At 41.4% G+C, this 20950-nt stretch overlaps 1 protein-coding gene across 1 annotated transcript; it reads right to left on the bottom strand.

Annotated features, from left to right (window-relative positions):
- Nucleotides 1–134: 134 nt before the first annotated feature.
- On the bottom strand, nt 135–20082 carry arid1aa (AT rich interactive domain 1Aa (SWI-like)). Its single transcript, XM_043261189.1, is given in 21 exon segments — nt 135–3331; nt 3412–3542; nt 3640–4474; nt 4586–4682; nt 4777–4899; nt 4999–5140; nt 5221–5384; nt 5464–5596; nt 5992–6196; nt 6293–6502; nt 6620–6723; nt 6842–6990; nt 7134–7458; nt 8221–8391; nt 8476–8565; nt 8787–8994; nt 10552–10662; nt 11725–11801; nt 11804–12371; nt 13653–13850; nt 18871–20082. Coding segments are annotated over 21 exon segments (6864 nt in total). The 5' UTR covers nt 19771–20082; the 3' UTR covers nt 135–1408.
- Nucleotides 20083–20950: the final 868 nt, after the last annotated feature.

Raw genomic sequence — 20950 nt, 5'->3', positions numbered from 1 at the left:
ATAAATGCATAAAATATTTAGATTTTGCTTTAGCTTCGTTGTCTCAGGAGACAATAATTTCATAATTACAGAATTCTATGAAGAGAATACTATATATATTTTTTTAACCATAAATGAAAATAATCACAAACATCTTACCAAGATTTAATGTACATTTATTCTTACCACGTGGAACATATAGTATAAAGATTTCATAGTGAATAAATGATATTCATTGAGCCAAAAAAGGGAAAAAACAAGGAATTTACATTAAGCTACATAGTCTGAAATACAAATATGCAGAATTCATATCACTGGAGAAAAAAATATCTCAATTGTGTTTCTTCATCTAGAGTTATTTTGTTGTACCAGGAGATGAAATTAAAATATTTCAGTTGTTTGCTGCACTATGGAGGAACCGTGGAGGCCAAAAGATGGTTCAGTTTATATACCTAGGCATTTTGATGCAATTAACCCAACTTGAGTGTCCGCTCTCATTCTTGATAGATAAAAAGGGATAAGAAGCAAGAGTGTGTGAAAGAGAGGGAGAGAAAGAGAGAAAAGGAGGTGAAAATGTACAACATCTTATATACAGTACAGCCTCGGCTGCATCTTAAGTTGAAAACCAGTCCTAGGAGGTGATTTCTTTATAGGGGTCAATTCATACAATCAAGGGTTAAAGAGAAGAGGTCAGGGTGTTGTACGTCCTTGATACTTTGGGGGGTATTCTCCTTACCAGCAAACTAATGGTTTAAAAACGGTTTAAAAACGAAGCCGACTGAGCCAACATTTTCCCCATGTTGAACAGTGCAGTACGTTTGCAGTATGTTTACAGTTGTGGAGTAATGTACAGAAAATGACAACTCATTTCTGCTGTACACGCATCCAGAAAGGTTGACCGTGTAGCATCAAAATACAACCACCAAACAATGAAGAGTCCACCTGTCAACGTGAACAAGAGCTGTGTATTATTTGCACCCTCTCGGGGAGGACAAAGAAACAATTAACCCCAAAACTCACTGTAAACAAGACAGCAACTTTGGTAAATAGTTTGTTTTTTCAAGCTATTTATTTTATTCATTTATTTATTTTATTATAAAAAAGTACTTTCCCCTCAGACAAGGACACAAAAGTTGGGGTCCCTGTCCATGTCATCTAGTTGGCATCAGTGTTACAGTTTGTGTCAGTGTGTTGAGGCTCTGGTTCATGATCCACAGCAAATTCGTGACAACCTTCCCAAAGTGAAACGCAGAGAAAATGGGGGACCAGTGGGTGTAATATGAAAGGGCTTGCATAAATAAAAAAAAAAAAAAAAAAAAAAAGAAACAGTCAATTTTCTCTGCTTTCAATCCCCACTCACCGATGGGGAGGACAGGCGAGCGGGAAGTACGAAAACCAGAGAAGGTGGAGCAACAGCTCCGCACAGCTGTCATGACTGGCCTATCAAAAAGAGTACATCACAGATGACATGGGACACCAATGAGTTCATGAGCGGGGAGACAGAAAGGTCCAGTAGCCGCGATTCATACAGCGTAAACTCAGAGTGGTTCTCCTCCACCTTAGCGAGAGCGAGCAGAGCCCGAGCAGCCCGCCGCATCATGTCCACACTTGTTGGTTCAAAGTGTGACCCCTGCATGTGCAGTAGGGAACCCTGGCTCTGCTGGAACTGCGTGGCCGCTAAGCTGTCCTCCAAGAAGCCCAAAAGATTCCCTACACTGGCCTTCTGTACCGCAATGGCACGGGCAGCCAGGCTGTCACCCTGCGCAAGATTGGCCAGCAGCACGACCGCCATCTCCCGACAAACAGGCACCTTTCGCTCTCCCACTAGACGCACCAGGTTACCGAACAGCTTCTCTAATCTACTAAAAGGTGGCGTCGCCAGAATGAGGTCCACATTGTTGTCCTGAATGCTGAGCTTACAGAGGGTCTCCAGGACTAGTCTCTGGGGGGACAAGGCGCCATTAAGCCCGAGACTAGGGAAGGGGTCTTGGGCTTCCGCTGAAGGACAAACGGCCCAATGGAGCAAGCCATCCAGCAGAGGCAGGCAGATGCTCTCAGTGTAGACAGAGAAATCAAGCTGGCCTGAGATGTTGGCAAGAGTGACCAAGCAATTTTCCCGCAGTACCTCCAAACAGTCCCACCACCACTCATCTTTCTTGCTACCAAGACTCTCATCCACCTCCTCTTCTTTTTCATAGGTTAAAGGCGCCTGCTTGCGCTCTGGATGACGATGGTGCAGAAGCAACAGGCGGCCCAGCAGTAGCAACAGCCCTGGATGCTTTGACATCTCCGAGTCATTACCTGGGACAAACGAGAGGCTGCGGACGATGTTGGAGACACAGATGCAGCGACGAGCAAGGGAGTCTTGCCAGTCTGAGAGCGTGACGAGAGGAGCTTCATCCTTGCTGTGTGGCTCATCTTCTAAAACGGCGATGGAGCGCTGACTCTGTAATGACGGGCTTGGAGGTGCTGGCCTGATGTTTTCTGAAGCCATTGTCTCAGTTTCCTGTTTCTCTTCATCTTTCTCTATGTGTGAGGTCCCCTGAGAGGCAGTTTCTAAGAAGTCAGCAGGTCTGTCGTCCCTCAGATCTGAAATTCCGTTGGTCACTTTCTCAGTGGATGACTCTGGAGAGGGCTGCCGGTCCGATTCTTTTCCATGCTCTTCACTGGATGAAGGCAGCGAGGGTGCCTGGCTCTCCTTCTGAGCTGCTCTCTTCCTGTCAGTGACCTGCACAGGAGGACGCTTCCGATGGTGCAACAGTTCCATCTTGCTTTCAAAGTGGGTCTGAATGTGTTCTGTTGTATCACCTCCACCAATACTCCAGTGCAGGAGGCCGCTGTCAAATTCCTGCAACCGACCAAGCTTATTTGAGCAGTCCACCACAAATGGATCCTTTTTTCGCACAATCTTCAAGGGAAGCTTATCAAACTTGCTAGCCTGTTTGGGCTTCTCTTGAGTAACAGCCAACTCGAGACACGGTGGCTCTGAAATCTTGGGTTCTGCAGATGACTCTCCTTCACTCCCTTGGCAATCTTCTTTTTTCACAGAGTCTTCAAGTGTCCTTGGCTTTTCTTCCTGCTTTATCTGGAGAGGTCCTTGTGCCGTGTTTTGTTCCTGATGTTTTGACCTGTGCGTTTCCTCTCCTTCATCTTCCTCCTCTGTTTCTCCATCTTCCTCCATGCCTTCAACCAATGCTTCATCATCCACAGTGTTTTCATCTTTTTTGAGCACACTGGGATCTAAAAGAGCTCTTTGTCCTGGGTCCCCAACTTCATATTCCTTCAGAATCCCAAAGATCTCAATGAGGCAACGACGGAAATACTCAACGACTAGTTCCAGGAAACCAGGGAGCTTTAAAAGAAAATATTAGCAGGTTATTTAGAATATAACTATGCAATAAACATTTTTGTTATTTTCCAAAAATTACTCACCTGTATAAGGTTGAAATTTGAAATACTGTTGTCATCATACAACAAGATGTTGATGGTGTCTAAAGCCCATGTACTCTCCGCCAACAGTCCCGATTTAAGGGACATCATGACTCTCCATGCTTCTGGAGTGCCTGCAAAAGTAGTACAGAGTTATTTAACTATCTCTCAGGATTGGGCTTGATAAATAACCAAACTGTAATTTACTATAATAAAATACTTATCTCTTACCAATTTCTTTCATGGTAAGACGCCTACGTGATTTGAGAACTGGCGATGATGCCTCTATGGAGCCTGGAGGGAAGGATAGGTCTCTTCTCATCATTGGAGGCTGTACTGAGGAAGGTACAATGTGAGATGCAGGCACTGGAGGTCCCGCCTTCTGCATTTTGATATTGCTGGGTATGTAGGTTGATTTGCTTGGAGAAGTCCTGCTTTCCATAGGCCGAGGCATGGGAGTGGGGCTTGACACCTGTGGAATGTGGTTTTGCATGGTTTGGGGAGATTGGTAATTTGACTGCAAGGGCCTGCTCATTGGTGGACCTGCGCCACTAGGACCATATGGGGGTTGTCGTGGCCCAGGCCACTGGCCCTCATGATTCATGCGTGGTTCAGATGGCATCATATCTTCAGATCGGTTCATTGCATGGTAGCCAGGGCCCTGACCGGGACCAGTAGGAGGTCCCTGACGGTTGGGGAAACTAGGATAACCCATATCACCTCGGCCCTGCCACATGCCACCTTGAGGACCGTCAGGACCAGACTGCATTGGACTGCCCATCATTTGAGGCGGCAATGAACCCTGGGAGTTTGGTCCTGTGCCTCCTTGAATTCGATCTCTTCCAAAGGGGAAAGGAAACTGATTCTGGGGACCAGGTGGACGACGGTCTGAGCCAGGGTAGGAACTGTTATACTGGTTATACATTTCCTGACCACTTGAGGGGCCACTAGGGGGAGCCTGTGGTGGTGGCTGTGGCTGCTGAGCATTGTATGGCCCACTGAACATCTCACCGTCGTGATGCCTTTTAGCTGGTGGGTAAGCACCATCACCTGGTCTTTTGTAGTTCTAAAGGCAACAAATTACATTTAAAATATGTGTTAAGCCTTTTAGTAACATTTAGATATCATACCAACGTCAAATAGAAAAAAAAACAAAAATAACATCACAACTGCTTACCGACTGTTGTTGCGGGTACATTCCAGGCTGTTGATTTGGAAAGGAGCCACCAGGAGGCGCACCCTGACCAGGATACTGATTACTATAGGATTCATGCCTGCACAGAGGACCATATGCAAGAGAAATAAGAACTAGACATAGCAAATATACAAATTCAATCTCCATAAAAATAAACCAATTAGTGGCCTGACCGCTGTTGTTGTGGAGGGTAACGGTTTGGGGAGTACATCCCAGATTCGGCATTGGAAGTCATCATATTTGGCTGTTGCACTCCAGGCCCCATGCTGCCATCTGGACCCAACCCTGACTCTGGTCTACACAACACAGGAGAGGTTAGAGTTCATTACATTCATTTGTGTTATGTAAATGATGCAAAGTAATTAGTTTCTTCCCAAAGTAAAGATTTAATGTACCTCCTGTCATAGCCGGGGCCATATGGATACTGGTGCCGCTGGCCCATGGGCATGTTTCCCATAGGGCCTGGTGGTCCCCTGTTGTACTGTTCACCAAGACTGCTATTGGGACCCTGCCCACCTGGCATGAACTGTTCTCCAACTAGTACAACAAGCATACAGCTCATTACACCAGGTAGCTTATGAACTGTAATGGTTTGATTATATGACTAAAATACAAACCTTTTCGCATACCACTGAAGTGGTCTTTGTTGGGTTCATAGGGCCCCATGCGTCCAGGCATCTCCGGGGTGCTCATGCCTGACTGGTAGCCAGAGTTTGGCGTCATAGTGTTTCTCCGAGAGAAGTCGCTATCAGCAAATGGATCTTGCAGGTTCACACTGCTCCTAAGAAACAGGGCAGGTAAGGAGTGGTTCACACTCAAATATCACTTACAGTACTGCAAGACAAGTGAGCAAATCTCACCTGCCACTTGGCATTGGGGGCATCTGGGTGTGCGGGGTGGAGGCAGGAGTTGGGGGCTTCAAGTCTCCGCTTTCTGCCATGGAGCTGCTGGTGGACTGTGGCGTCTGTGGCCCCTGGAGAGAGCCAGATCCAGCTATGCCATGCAAAAACACAAAACAAAAATAAAACCCTTTATGTTCCTTATATTAAACATGCAAGTACTTCAACATCAAAATTTTGACCCATACAATGTATTTTTTGGCTATTGCTACAAAATACTCTAGCGACTTAAGTGTTTTTGTGGTCCAGGGTCACGTATGTTCAAACATTAATAATGTTGTTTTAATGTATCTTTATTTTGCCTTTTTCATATACGCTTCCAAATAAAGATTTTTTTTGTTTTATGCAGAATTTATAAACCTATGATGATGATGCTTCAATAACTGTAGCTTTGTAACTTAAAAATATAACCAAGACAATTATCATACATTCCCTACTTTATTTTGTTGCAGCAGGTAAATAGTTAAGATTAAAGATGCCAAAACTTACCTGGGGAGGGAGGCTGAATCTTGGCCTGGTTCTTTTTGCTATCTGCAGTCATAATGTCAGGTGGTGGGTCTTCTCCACGCTCAATCTTACATTCAAAAGCATACAGACATTGAATGTACTGCTTTTTCAGAGAGCTGGCAGCACTGCTGGAGGTCCCCACGTTCAGATTTGTGGCCAGCTCCCTCCATTTTTTGTTCTTATTAACCTGCAATAACAAGGACACCAAAGGATATAAGCAAACACCTCAGAAATGAGTTAAGACCTTCTTCATTCTTAATTCGTATGTACAACTTGAATATACCTGCGTAAGACCTCCAATCTCCTTGACAGACACATAGAGGCGGAAGAGATCAAGGGGCTTGCGTCCCACAGCTGGCAGGTTACTCATGCCCATGGCTTTTTCTTCAATGAAAGCCAAGTAACGATCTACCCACATCTTTCTTTCTGGCTCTGGGCCTAACTCATACAACCGAGTGATCTTCTCATTGGTTGTTGTGGATGAACTGGACTTCTAGGCAGAAGCAATTATATAAAAAAGGTATTACACAGGAAGTACAACAAAAGTATTAAAAATTTCTGCTGTGAAGACATTACATTTTAAATTTATGCCATTTAATGTTAAGCAAACCTTGGATTTTGATTCTGTCTTGGGCGTCCCCTCAACTTTGTTATTCATTTTCTGGGCTTGGTTAAGCTTCCCATCCATACCAAAGTCCGGACCAGGGGACATGCCTAAGAGGAAATCAGATACATTAACCATGACTGTGACCTGGCAAGAAAAATTACTTCAGCTAGTTTGTTTTTTGTAAATCATACTAAACTGATTTTTAATTTATTTATGTTTTTTTACCACTAGTGTTGTTAGCCATGTTACCACCCATAGGGTAGGGTGAACCCTGGGCATTCATCATTCCAGGCATGTTGTTCATGGAAGGGCCATATGGAGGTCCTGATCCCATCATACCAGGACCAGGAGACATATTGGGATAACCTGGTAGCCTGTGAGGTAAAATCACATTTAACTTTAAACAACCTGACTGGCTCCAGTTTGTACCCAAAAAGGAGAAAAAGGCTAACAAATCAGACATTTGTTACAGAACAATGATATGTACAACCTTGGTTGTTTTTCAGTTCTTTTATACCTGTTGTGTATCGAATTGGCAGGTGCATGCTGCATTGATGCAGCGTCCTGTGGCTTTCTATTGAGGCCTGGAGGTGGGCACATCCCGGTTCCCACTTGCGGGGGCATGTTGCCCATATTAGGACCCATATTAGGACTCATGTTGGGACCCATGTTGGGGCCATAGGGACGTGCACCCATTTGTCCATGAGGCATCCTTCCAGCCGGCATGCCAGCAAACATTGGTCCTCCTCCTTGTCCAGATATTGGGTTCATGGATCCGCCCATGCCAGGGCCTGGGTAATTGGCATTAGGCATGCCAGTGTAACCAGGCTGCCTGGGGTAACCTAAAGAGGAACATAGGACATTGCAATTTGATATAAAGTTTCTAGGATTATGGAGAAAAAAAAAAAGGAAAAGTACCATTTTAAAACACATGCATGCATAGAACCAAAAAACCTACACAACGCTACATTAAAAATAGTTAAACAATGAAAATAAAAGTGGTTAAGTTAGTCAAAATGGCTTTTGCTCCATCTCTCCGTAGAGAGAAATTAAAAACAGAATAACATCTTATCTAAACCTACAATTTAGGAATGAAACAAAAGTCTGAACACCATAACTGTATTAGCAATTAAAATTTAGCATTGGCTGAATGTGTTGGGGTTTGGTTGCCTCATTGGTGGGCCTGTTAAGAGACTTCCAGGGTCTTGAGTGTTTTAGCAGCATGTACCACTGCTGTAACCCACAGTCACTGTAGCTGCTCAACTGACGTGAGCCATGCTACGTCAACTTCCTTTTTTTCCACTGACGCTAAAAATAACCACACTGTGATCCACTGGTCGCACAGAGAGAAAAAGAGGGAGAGTGAGAAGGATTTGGAGGGACAGCAAGAAGAGAAAGATAAAAGCTCAATATCTGCACCTCAACTACAGTAACCTTTCTCAAAAAGGAACCCTTTTTTTAATGTACATTTTTCTTAATTGCTTTAAATCAGCAGATGAGGTTTTTTTTTAGGATTAAAGCTAAACTCTGCAGGACATCAGCACTCCAGGACCGATGTTGCCTACCCTTGCTTTATAGTCGGTTGTTACCACTAAGCCACGTACCCTGTGGGCCATATTGACCACCTTGAGGCCCATAGTTTGCCATAGAGTTGTTCTGCTGATAAGAGACCATTCCAGCATGCACCTGGCCTCCAGACGACTGACGAGGAGACAACGCAGAGCTAGACTGTGGAGACCCATAGGGTGCCATCTGAGGGTTTCTCTGCATATATCCTGTACAGACAACAAGATTAATTTGTTGATACAATAAATAAAAGACAGCATCAAGACAACAAATCCTGTCTTTTCAAATTATACCTCTTTCTTGGCCTATGCCAGGTTGATTTATTGAAGGGTGTATCATACCATCAGACTGTCCACTTGAAGGGCGGGGAGGCATCTGATTACCTAAAAACAACAAATTCAAATGTTGTTAAACAAAAATAATTCTAAAAAAAAAAAAAAAAAATTCATTCTATAATTTGAGGAACATTTTTAAAAATATTTTAAATACAAATAGTTTAAATTGAAATGTTTCAAGTATTCCATCTTCATCTTCTATCCCTCTTCCTGATGACTGTCCCATAAGGAGGCACATTTTAAGATAATTTAAGGTGTACTAGCCTTACCTGGCATAGTGGCAGGGGACAGTGGCCCAGAACGAGATGCTGAGGCGCTGGCAGGAGAGCCCACCGGGGGAGAAGTGTGAGGGGAGAAGGGTGACTGTGCTGGATTGCTCTGTTCTCCTTGACTGCTGGATACTCCAGATGTGCTAACTCCAGGGCTCAATGCGCCCTCTGTACCAGTAGGCAGGTCATCAATTGAACCGGATAGGTCCTAAGCAAAAAGAATCACATGGAGAAGGTAAAAAAAAAAAAAAAAAAATCAAAAAGATGGAAGTCAGTGTAATGGAAGTGGTATCTTTTCCCTTTTTTTCCTGAAAAAAATAAATAAAATTGAACACTATCCTATGATGGTTCATAAGATGAATGGCACATTTGAATGATCTCTGGTTTAAGCACACTATATGGTTGGAGCCTGGCAAGTGTAACCAGTGAGAACTGTCATTTTACTAAAAGGTTGAGTTAAGAAAAAATATTATTATTTTTTTTTTAGAAAGGCGAAATGTCAGACAGACTAATAATTCATTTAGAAAATGCATGTTATTTCAATTTTATGCACTGCAAATATGAACGTATTTGGAGAAAAAAAAAATCTGTGTTCCCATAGAAAGACAAAAACACAAAGAGAAGAGAAGGAAAAAAAAACTAAACAAAAAAAAAAAAAAAAAAAAACAGGCTCAGCTGGTGTTATTTGGTATTCCAGCATTTCTGCTAGGGATTTAAAAAAATGAAGCTGTCAGCTGTCTCAAAAAACATGGCATTATCTTTATTTTACTACAATTTTCCTATCCAATGAGCAACATTCAGCTCTCACCAATATTAAAATGTATTGCAAAAAAATAAATCCACATTCAGAATCACAAGTATGTTTTGCAGACTCTGGATAAGGTTTGTTCCTCATCGTTAGGCCAAAGCAAGATAGTTATTCTGTACCGAAAAAAAGTCCAAGGACACACACAGAAAAAGATATATATATTTTGTTATTTTTTTTTAATATATATGTTAAATCAGTCTGTTTAAAAAAAAACAAAACAAAAAAACAACAACAACAACAAAAAACTAGCTTAAATCAGCAGCACAATAGCAAAATTTAATTATACCACAAAAACTTTTCTTCTTTAGAATAAATCTCCCGGTGACAGCTTCTTCCACACGGCAACAATGAACTCTGGCACAGTTTTTTTTTCCTCTCTGGGACACACACACACACACGCTCAAGTGCTCTCGTACACATACAATCACACAGCCAGAGGCTGCTGGCCTTATTTATCTCATCTAGGAGGGGGGAAAAAAAGTGAGATCACAGCGTCCCTGAGGTTGCCATAGCTACTGTAGTCGGCTGCACGTGTGCTGAGTCAGCGCAGCTGGGTGTCTCTCCATGTGTCCTTTTCAGACACCGTCTAGCAGGTCATAACACACACTCAAATGCAATTAAATCTTAGAGACAGAGAAACAGAATTCACATGGAGAGTACCAAAAAGATACAGAGAGAACTGACGGCATATATTTCCGTGACAGACCACACAAAGTTCTTCATTTAGCAACAACCCCAAAGGTCCTACATAATCACTCCAGAGATAAAGGTGCAGCTGAGGCTGAATAATGCTCACATTTTCAAGCTAATTACCTCGAACTGAAAGTTAACATAAAATAGAGCGTTCAACTGAAACAACTTGATTGCGCATTTGTGAATCTGTCAAATTCACAATGCATCTTTAAATGTGGTTGGACGCAGTCAACAGCTTGTGTGAAATGAAAGTGTCAGACTCACTGGTAGACTGGAGGGTCTGCCCTGTATGTCCTCTGTGCTGCTCTTCGATGCCAGAGGCGGACCGGAGGGGGGAGCACTGGACTGGGAGCTAAAAGACTCCTGGGAAATCTCCTGTGGGGAAGGAGGGCAGGAAGACAGCCCAGGTCAGTCGATAGGTATTTAGGACAGTGGATGCATATACAGATGCTTTTGCTTAGAAATGTTACGTGTGCGTTTAGGTCAGTTTCGCTACAAGGAATACAAGTTCCTGTTTTTGTACTTAAGAAAAACCATTTACAATACTGTTTTTATTACCATACAAGTCTGTAAATGTGGCGGCACTGTGAAATGAAATGCATTCCAGACTTCAAATAAATGCAAAAGCAGTCATCCAATTTAGTTCAAACACACAAAGTGAATATTAAACATGCTATTAACATCCCACCTTTAAATTTGCATACATTCAGAAATAAACATGGTAAACGGAATTAAAAGCACCATCCAGTGTAGAATACGTATGCGTTTAACACGTCATTCGGCAGATACTTTAATAACACTTCACAATAAGATTACATTTGTCAACATCTTAACTAGTGCACTAGGTTTAAACTAACAATGCACCACAGTTTCATTTTTTAACCAAATTAATAAACGCTGTTAATTCATGAACGCACTGTTGTTAACTGTTAATTAAGATTCCATAATAAATTATTATTAGAAAATAAGACTTTACTGTAGAGTCAGTTTTTTAGTTAAATAGTGTCTTCTGCTCAATCTGCATTTATCTCATCCAAAACAGTTGAATATAGTTTTTTTTTTTTTTTATAATTTACAACTCTAGATTGTTTTCTATTGTCTTTTTTAAAAAATTCTATTAATTCATGAAAATCAAAAAGTTGATTTTTCATCAGTAATTTTCTTTACTTCCATCTTCAGTGTCGCACGGTCCTTGAAAAAAAAAAGTCTAATTCTAATATGCTACTCCTGATTAACATTACTAAATGATAATAAACAAAGTGCTGATCATTATTAATTACTGACAAGCATTAACAAAATTTAATTGGAAACATTTTTTTAACTCACTCGAGGGCACCGTGGTGACAGTCGATCTTAGTAAGTCTCACTGTCATTATCTCATTTTCATCCGCCCTGAACCACCACTTATACATTTCGAAAGCCAAAAGCTTAAGTTACCTGAGGAGGAGGAGGAAAACGCTGATACGGCGATTGTTGTTGCTGCTGCTGCTGCTGTTGTTGTTGTTGTTGTTGTGGGGATTCTGGGAGTACGATGAGGGCTGTCCCTGCGGCATCTGTCCGTGTCCCGCGGGCGGCTGAGAAGCAGGTGTGGGTGTCTGCGGTGGCTGCTGTGATGTTGGCGCTGGCTGCTGCTGCTGCTGCTGTTGTTGTTGTTGGGGGCCTTGGGCAGGAGGGTAACTGGGTTGGGATGCAGGAGGAGCCTGGGAGCTCCCCTGCTGCGAGGGCTGGGACTGAGGCACCTGTTGCTGTGGATAGGGAGACTGGCTGGCCTGGGGTGGAGCAGAAGACTGTGAGTAAGGGGACTGCGCTGGGCCCGGGGAAGGGCCGGTCATCTGCCCCTGCTGTGGCTGCTGGGGCATGTGGGGTTGTTGGTAAGGAGGACCAGCCTGTCCGTGTGGGCCAGATGCCTGGGGGCCATGAGGTTGCTGTGAATAAGGTCCCTGACCTCCTGGTTGAGCTGGGGTAGGCCCGGGGTATGGCGACTGCTGCTGGCCCGAGTGAGGGCCCTGACCGTGTTGGCCATAATAGGGCTGCTGACCCTGCTGTACATAACCCCCTGGTCCCTGCTGTCCATATGATGGCATCTGTGCAAACAAGTAAGATCATTACACCCATGGTATTTCCCATACTAATTTATATCATGTGGGTAAAGAGACAAAAAAAAATATTTTTGCCGACATGCTATAGACAAGGTTCCCACTTCTTTCGCCAAATTAGTTTGCAACACTGTCCTGTTTATTACTATATAGCTGCTTTGAAGCAATCTGTGTTGTATTAAGCCTTATAAAAGTAGACTTCTTGAATTTCCATTACTATTTCTGTTCTTAAAGGATGAGAATTCATAGCGATAAAATTTTTGAAAAAATGTACAAAAAGTAGAAATTTTAAACTAAGAAAGTACAATCGTCCTGAGATTTGCTCAAGGTTTTTAGCACTCAACATAAAAAAATTATTTCAACATCAGCACTTTATCACTCTTAGCACTGAAAATCACAATGCTAGAATTTCATTTTATTGTTAATGTCAGTTTACATAATATTTAATATTAAAACTGGGACAGAAAGTTTATTGCTAAAAGAGTTTTGTTTGTAACCTGTACACGGCCCACTAACTTTTTATCCTTCCTATTCCCTAAATAATAATACAAGGATAAAATGTAGTTATTGTACCAGAAAGTGTGACCTTGTCCAGCATCACACTTGTAATTATTTATTAAGGCTAGGAATGGCTAAAGATCCCATGATACCTGGGACACAATATGCTACACGTTGCTATTTTTGCCAAGCTTTGTAACATCATACTCTGTGAAAACATAAGATATTCAGGCAATATTTGGTGCATAACCACACTGGAAAACAATGTTAAATGTAAGTTTATAATTTTATTATAAAATTACAGGCTAAGGTCAAAAATAAAAAAGCTTGACTAACATCACATCTTAAGTTGTTAATAGAAAGTAAGAAGAATTCTTTTAATTTGACAAATGTCATGATAAACTATTAGCAACCTGACTAGCAACTTACATTATTATTAATTAATACCTCTCATTTTGTAGGTAAATGCATGTTGATTTAAGGATGTTTAGATATATGTAGTAGAAAACAAGACAAAACACGAAAAGGAAGAATACACACACACACACAAAAAAAAACCACCACCCCAAAACCAAAACATCAATGACAGAACTAAAAGAACACCGCAAAACAGTTATGTATTCCACCCCCACCTCTGATCAAATGAGAAAACATACTACAAGGTTACATAAAAATGCATCACAATTTATAATTACCAAGTTATTCATTCAACTACAACACTGCAGCATATTCAAACCGTGAAGCCTTAAAACACTGAGAAAGATCACTGACCTGCTGGCCGTACTGCATACGTCCTTGCATGCCCATAGGGTATCTCTGAGGGCCAGGGGGCCCATAGCCCTGGCCTGGGTAAGCAGGCCCCTGCTGGGGCCCCGGAGGAGGCCCTTGATGGGGCTGCTGGGAATAAGGCCCGCCCGACCCATAAGGCTGAGCACGCATTTTCCCCATTTGATCCATGGAGCCTGGAGTCTGTGGAGCGAGAGCGACAAAGTGGTTTGAGCTAAGGTATCTCGCAGATAATGACAGAAAAGCATAAACTGAGTTTCACACAAAGACATCTACAAAGCTTTTTAAAAACTCAAGGACACATTTTCCAAAACCATTAAATCAAACCATTATTCTGTACTACTGCACTCCCACACTTGAGAATTTGATTTTAAAAAGCCAGGGTGGAAATGAAAGAATAGCAAGGACAGAATAAAAATGCAAGAAACCACAAGAGAAGGAGAGAGAGAACAGCCAGAGGGGGGAAACGATAGTGGAAAAAGGAGAAGGAAAATGAGAGAGACAGCAAATAACCCTCTGCTGCCGATTCCCACGGTTATTAACCTGACCGTTACCTTGCTCAGCCTTAGTTAAGGAAGTCAACAGCGCTATATATAACTCATTTCAAATGGAGGGCAGTCTGCCGAATATTTAACACATCCCAGCTGTAGCTCTGCTTGAGCCTCGGCCAAGCCAGCTTTTCCTTTTTTCGCAAAAAGACGGCAATCTTGGCACCGAATGAATGACACAGGGCTTAATGACATGAGAAGAGGTCCAGCTTGACTTGCAACGAGATGAACGCTGGAGCACAGAAGTCCAAGATGAAGGGGGCCATATAAATATTGGAGTTGGAATACAAGTCATTCTGTTGTCAACTAACAAATAACAACTGCACAAACACTGATCGACAACAAAATACAGCAAGTTTCCAGCATTCAATTCTGATATTTGCAGAACACGGCACTATATAAATTGTACCAGCTTAAAATGTTTTGCATAGACAATCTGACGAATTCAAGCATTGCTTGCAAACACTTGAACTTCATCACTACCAACAAGTGATGGCAATTGTTCTTGATATTCTTTCTGTCCTTGCACATTTATTTTCACTGTGTGCATTTAACTTTTTTTTTTTTTTTTTTTAAATAGTAATAAGTAAATGTTAATTAAATTAACATCCTTATAATGGCTGCACTGCAGTGAGTCTGCATCCTGTTGTCCTCCACATTAAAAATGTATGCAATTTAAATATGTATGTTTTATTCAAGTACAATGTTTCATACTAGCAACATGCATTTCAACAATTACTCAATGTATCCGAGAACAAAACTCACGCAATAAAATAAATATATGCCGTCTCATCTATCATAATTGCCCTATGTGTATGTTCAAAAACAACACAGAAGCAAGAAATATTAAGCATACTTTCAGGAATATTGTTCATGATTGTAAAATCTATTCAATGTGAAAAATGAAATCCTGAAGGTCAGCTTAATACATTTACCAAGCAGCCAAATGAACTCTCCAACGTTCACCTACACAAAATAACACATCTAAATTCAGTTCAAAATTCTGGGGTTAGTAAGATTTGTTTTTGAAAAAAAAAAAAAAAAAAAAAAATTAATAATAATAATAATAATAATTAAAAAAAAAAAAAAAAAAAAAGAGAGGAAATCTTGCATTCCTCAAGGATGCATTAAATTCATTAAAAGTGACAGTATCACAGTAAAGGTATCGTTTTAAAGGCATTCATAAAGAATTCTATTCATTGTAGAACCCTTAATGCACAATGGTTTTCACAAATTTGTTTTAAGAAATTTTTAAGCAAATCACATACATGCATATGCATACATACAAACATATACATACATATATATATATATATATCTTAACCACTAATTTTGCACAGTAGTTAAATAGGAACTTTAATAAGCTTTTTAATTAGTCACTTTCCTAAAGAATATGCCATTAAAACATGATCCTTTTATAACTTTGTATGTCTTAAAAAGGTGTTTCAGATATATAATTTTTTATATATATATATATATATATATATATATATATATATATATATATATATATATATATATATATATATATATATATATATATATATAATTTGTTTGTTTTAAAATGTCAATTGACAATGTACAAATGACGCATTCACACATATGCTGGCTGCCCATTCAAGTGTTACATTGACATATGAAATCCACAAGTTGATAGTGTTAAACTGATGGAGGCAAAACTAGGAACCAAACTGAAGACATTCAAATGTCTGTCAACTCTTTCAAATGACCCTTTGTTTAATCTTTCATTATGTAGCATTTTGCCTAGTGAATATAAGTCAGACTGTGGAAAAATGGATGGCACAATCATCCGTTCTTCACAGATGGGTACTGACTCAAACATGACCAAAGCTTAAAAAAAAAAATCATTACTGAATGACACAACATGAAAACATAACAAAACAGAAAGTACACTGTGCCATCCTATCCTAGCTTCATCCAGGATGTCTGTCTAATATCTAGGAGGCTCGTTTAGTATCTGGCTCGAGTTCAAACCTTGAAAGGAGGTCTACGGCTGTAAACGCTCTAAAGTGTGAAACGACTGAGGGCAAGCTGCTCTTGACATTTTCCAGTGTCCGAATGGAAAAATAAAATAAATAAAAGCAGCACATGGCTAATCTGCATAAGATAAAGTGAGGGCTCCCTTGGCAGGAGAGGCTGCTGGACGGGCGCTGTGATTGGCCATGGGGGATGGGGTGGACACCAGAAGACCGAAGGCAGGACGGCATTCAGATGCTGCTGCAGTAAGCATAACTGTCTGAGATTAAATAAAACTTAATTATAAGAGAAAGTTCAAAGCTACGTCAAAATTAATCTATTAAGCTAATATAATTAATAACCAAGAAGTTCTGTACGAAATATAAAAGACTTACATAACTTTTTGGAGTCTGCACTTTTTTTTAAATTAATACTGTTATTAAGCAAGGGCGCATTGAATTGATCAAAAGTGACAGTAAGTACTTTTATAGTGTCATAAAAAAAAAAACCTTTTCATTCAGATTCCACCTCCAAAATAATTCATCACAATTTACATAAAAATATGAAGCCACAGAACTGTTTTCAACAATAAGAAGAAATGTTTCTTGAGCACCAAATCAGCATATCGGCATAGGATCGTAATACGCTAAAGACTGAAGTAATGGCTGCTGAAAATCCAGCTTTGCCATCACAGGAATTAATCAAACTTTAAATTGTAATAGTACATTCACACATATTACGGTTTATACTGATATTAAATAAATGCAGCTTTTGTTAAAAGCACGAAAGCCCCCCCCATCCCCGATCATACTTCAGTTTCAGACGAGAACTTCCCTTGACCTACAGAAGTACAATATAAAAATGCAATAAATTTAAAAATAAAATCCTAATCTTGCTAACAAAAATAATTCTGAAATTCTAGGCATAAAAACATTATTTTCATAGGTTCTCATTTCACAATCTCATTGTTATTAATGAAGAAAAACAAGCATGAATAAGAATTAACAAATCTGAATGAAATTCTAGGCCAAAAGGAAAACTCGCAAACCGAGTTTCAATTCTCTTTTTAGATGCACAGTGAGAAACCTGAAGCACATGTACCCTTAACCTACGGTGCTAAACTAAGTTAACTGTGGTAAACAGATGTTGTCCAACCTTGAAATTGCGCTTAAAAGTGTTTGGACATATCCAAGACAAACAATCATGATAGGCACCACATGAACAAGCATTTAGCATGCAGAGAATGACCAGACAGGAAACGGTGCACAACATCGTACTGTAAACAACTGGCACGAATTAGGGAGAATTCAAAAAGAATTTCTCGCTCGATATCCAACAGGCTAGAGAAATAAGACACAGGCTATTCAAGTGTCTTCAATAACCGAGACTTCAAAAAGCGAACTAAAGATTCCCAGTTGATGAGTGACATTAAACCAGTTTCCAATCACAAATTATGCTGTTATTGACGTTCTTTGAATAAAATCGTGCATTTTATTCCCCTGTATAATAGAGGACTTCCACGCATCCTTTTTAAATATATATATGCGTATATTCTAATTTTTCACAAAAATATAGTCATAGGTATGCATGCAAATAATGCATGTAAAATACATGTTAATGCAATTAACAATATCTTGTTAAAACTATCAGTGCCTGAATATAACCTTCACTCGTTGAATTAATAAACTAATTTTCCTCCATCAGGCAGAATTCGTCCTAAAAAAACACTGCCAGACATTTATTTCACATATACAATGCACTACCGAAAGAGTGAGGGAGGCGAGCAACACGAACTAATCAGCAAGTGTTTCAGTGTTACATCATATGCAATTATAAATGGCCAAGAGCACAGGATGCAGAGCCAATCAGATCTCAGCGAGCATGTCAACCCAAGACCAACTGTCTCCTGCCTTTGACAGGAGGATTTTACCTCCACAATTCAAATCCCACTGCAAACCAATCTGCACTTACTCAAATCACTGGGCTTGTGTTTACAAGCTGCGCGCACGCAGATCGACATTCGGTTGAGTCCACGCTTTAAAAAACGAAGCTTTTCCGCATCAAATGTGCCAGCACCGTCCTTTTAAAACACGTTTAAACAGATTTTCGACCAAAACGAGTATAATCAGCATGCGTTTCTCTACCGTAGAAGTGCGATACGCGCGTATCGGTTTACGCAAGACGGGTTTTTCCACATGAAATATCCGCTAATATTATGTTAATCGTTCTCTTAATTAACACCACAACTGACAAGCAACACACCAACCGGCTAAATATCGCATATTAGGTTATTACACAGCGCATTAAAGCATATATAAAACACAGAAAGGCCTATGAAGAAAAAGCTAAATGCGTTTAAGCCTCCTTGGTGGAAAAGCAGCCTGAGCTAAATACGCATTTTCAATCGGAGATCTACCTTCAACTCCAGCAATAATAGGCAACAGTTTTCATCTCACAACACGAGTCCGGCCACGAAGCTTGCGGCTTTCGGAAAGTTTCGTTATTTTAACTAAATACAAGCAGTAAAGACATGAGCTGCTATGGAAAACCAAGCAGGCAGCCATTTTATAGAGTCTCTTGCTCAGACAATAGCTAGCACAGTGCGTTTCTACCACTCATATGACTTGAGCAAAGCGAGAGTGAGGCGGTTTTTAAAGGCAATAGGGCTGTAATTTTACCTGGTTTCTTCCCAGGGGCTGCCCGGTACTTCCAGGACTCATGGGTGGCGGGTGATGGGTCCTTTGTTGCCAACCCGGATGGCCCCCACCGTACTGCCCGCCGCTGCTGCCCATATCTGCTGGTCCCTTAGCACCGTCCTGACCGCTGTAGTCGCTTGGCGGGTAATTCGGGTAACCCCGGGCACCGCTCGGTGAGGTGAGGAGCTGGTTGAGAGTCGGGGTGGATGTAGGCTGCGGGTTTCCCATGTTATACCGCTGATTGCTGTAAGATGCAGCCGCTGCTGGCTGCTGCTGCTTGGCTGACTGCCCCCCTACCGCCTGGGCTTGAGGAGCGCTGCGCGGAGAGTTCATGCCGTAGCCCTGGCCCGGATACGGGCTTCGGTTCCCGAACGGACTGTAGCTGTTGTACTGGTGGTTCGGGAAGCCGTGATCGTGGGAGTTGGGCTGATAGGGGTCCATCATGCTGCTCGACAGCGCGCCTGGCCCCGCTGCAGCTGCCATGCCAGGGCTTTGTTGTCCGCCATGTTGATGAAAAGGGGCCCGGCCGTAGTGCTGCGCGTAGCTATAGGAAGCGGGCTGAAACCCGGGAGCGTGATGGTGTACCATCCCGGGGTGGTTGTTCCCCTCCGGTCCAGTGGTCTCATTTTGATTATTGTTCACCCTCGACGGATTCCCGTTGCCGTTCTTCATCTCCGACTCCCCTCCTCCCCCAGCATTTCCCACATCGGCCCGGTCCTGCAGTTCCCCGCGAGCCGGAGATCCGCTCTCGAGTCCCGGCTCCTTATTTTCCTGCTGCTTCTCCCCCGGTACCGACTCCTCCTTTGGGTCTCGATCCGGTTTTTTCAGCTCGGAAGGCGGGCTGGTGTTGAGAGAGGTAGCGCTGGCGACCTGAGCGGCCATGATCCCCCCCCTCTCCCTCTCTCGGCGAGTCGGTCACAATCAAACGCGAAACATTGAATGTAAATACAATAGTTTTACAACAATTTACCCGTGTCCCGACTCATCCCCACCCCTTACGCCGGACCGAATCCGGACTCCACCGTCGGCTCCGTTTTTTAGACTCTCTCGCACCGAGTTCCCGGGAAATGAAATTTAACCGACACGGAATTTGTGGGGGTTCTGTTGCAGAAGTAGACTACAGCCGAGGAACGGATCACACCAGCACGAGGCTCACTTAGATACAGCCATTTTACCGAGGTGCGCTGAGAGCAGTAAAACATGGCTCGGACTCTCCTCGGAGCGCGGAATGGATTCAGAGAAGGGGGCTGGGTAGAGAGGGGGGTGTTAAATTGACGTTGCATAACGGCGGGGTTGAAAACTGCTCCTCGAACAGATTTTGGTGGGAAAACTGTGGCTGGAGTGAACTGAATGAAACCATATAGCCAGGCATTGCAATTGCATTAGTTGCATGCAGTCTCTCCACGAGTAAGCTCGTCTTACTGGTTTTGCTGTTGCACTACCTATAAAATACCAAAGTCTGCGCACACAAACACACACACACCTACTTCACTTTCAACCTAAAATGGGCTGATGGAAAAATGGATGCAACATATTGTAGGCCTAAGTAAATATAAATTCTGTTTGTATGTGTATGCAGACCTATGCCTGGTGTGAAGAGGTTGTTTTTTGGCTTGCCTGCTTAAATACATTTATTAACATTTATCTAACATCCCTTGTTTTAGGTCAGAACGAAAAAAAAAACATCTATCATAACATGCATTTTGACCATATGCATGTGTAGAGAATAAAAATATGATAATCTGATTTTATATATATATATATATATATATATATATATATATATATATATATATATATATATATATATATATATATATATATATATATATATATGTGTGTGTGTATATGTATATGTGTGTGTGTGTGTGTGTGTGTGTGTATCCTAATATCTTATAGCTTATGTATTAAACTTAAAATGAAAGATAATTTTTTTTCCTCATCTTTTCATCTTTGTTTGGTATTTTGGTACAAATTAATCACTTGTTAGAAGCTGGCCTGAATAGGCATATGCCAATATCTTTGTAAAACTGTGCAAATTATGCTACAGGCAACGTTTAAT

This window comes from Puntigrus tetrazona, chromosome 16 (assembly GCF_018831695.1).
Source record: "Puntigrus tetrazona isolate hp1 chromosome 16, ASM1883169v1, whole genome shotgun sequence".
Classification (NCBI taxonomy): Eukaryota; Metazoa; Chordata; class Actinopteri; order Cypriniformes; family Cyprinidae; genus Puntigrus; species Puntigrus tetrazona.
Note: the sequence above shows the minus strand (reverse complement) of the source record. Positions and strands in the feature narration are given on the sequence as shown.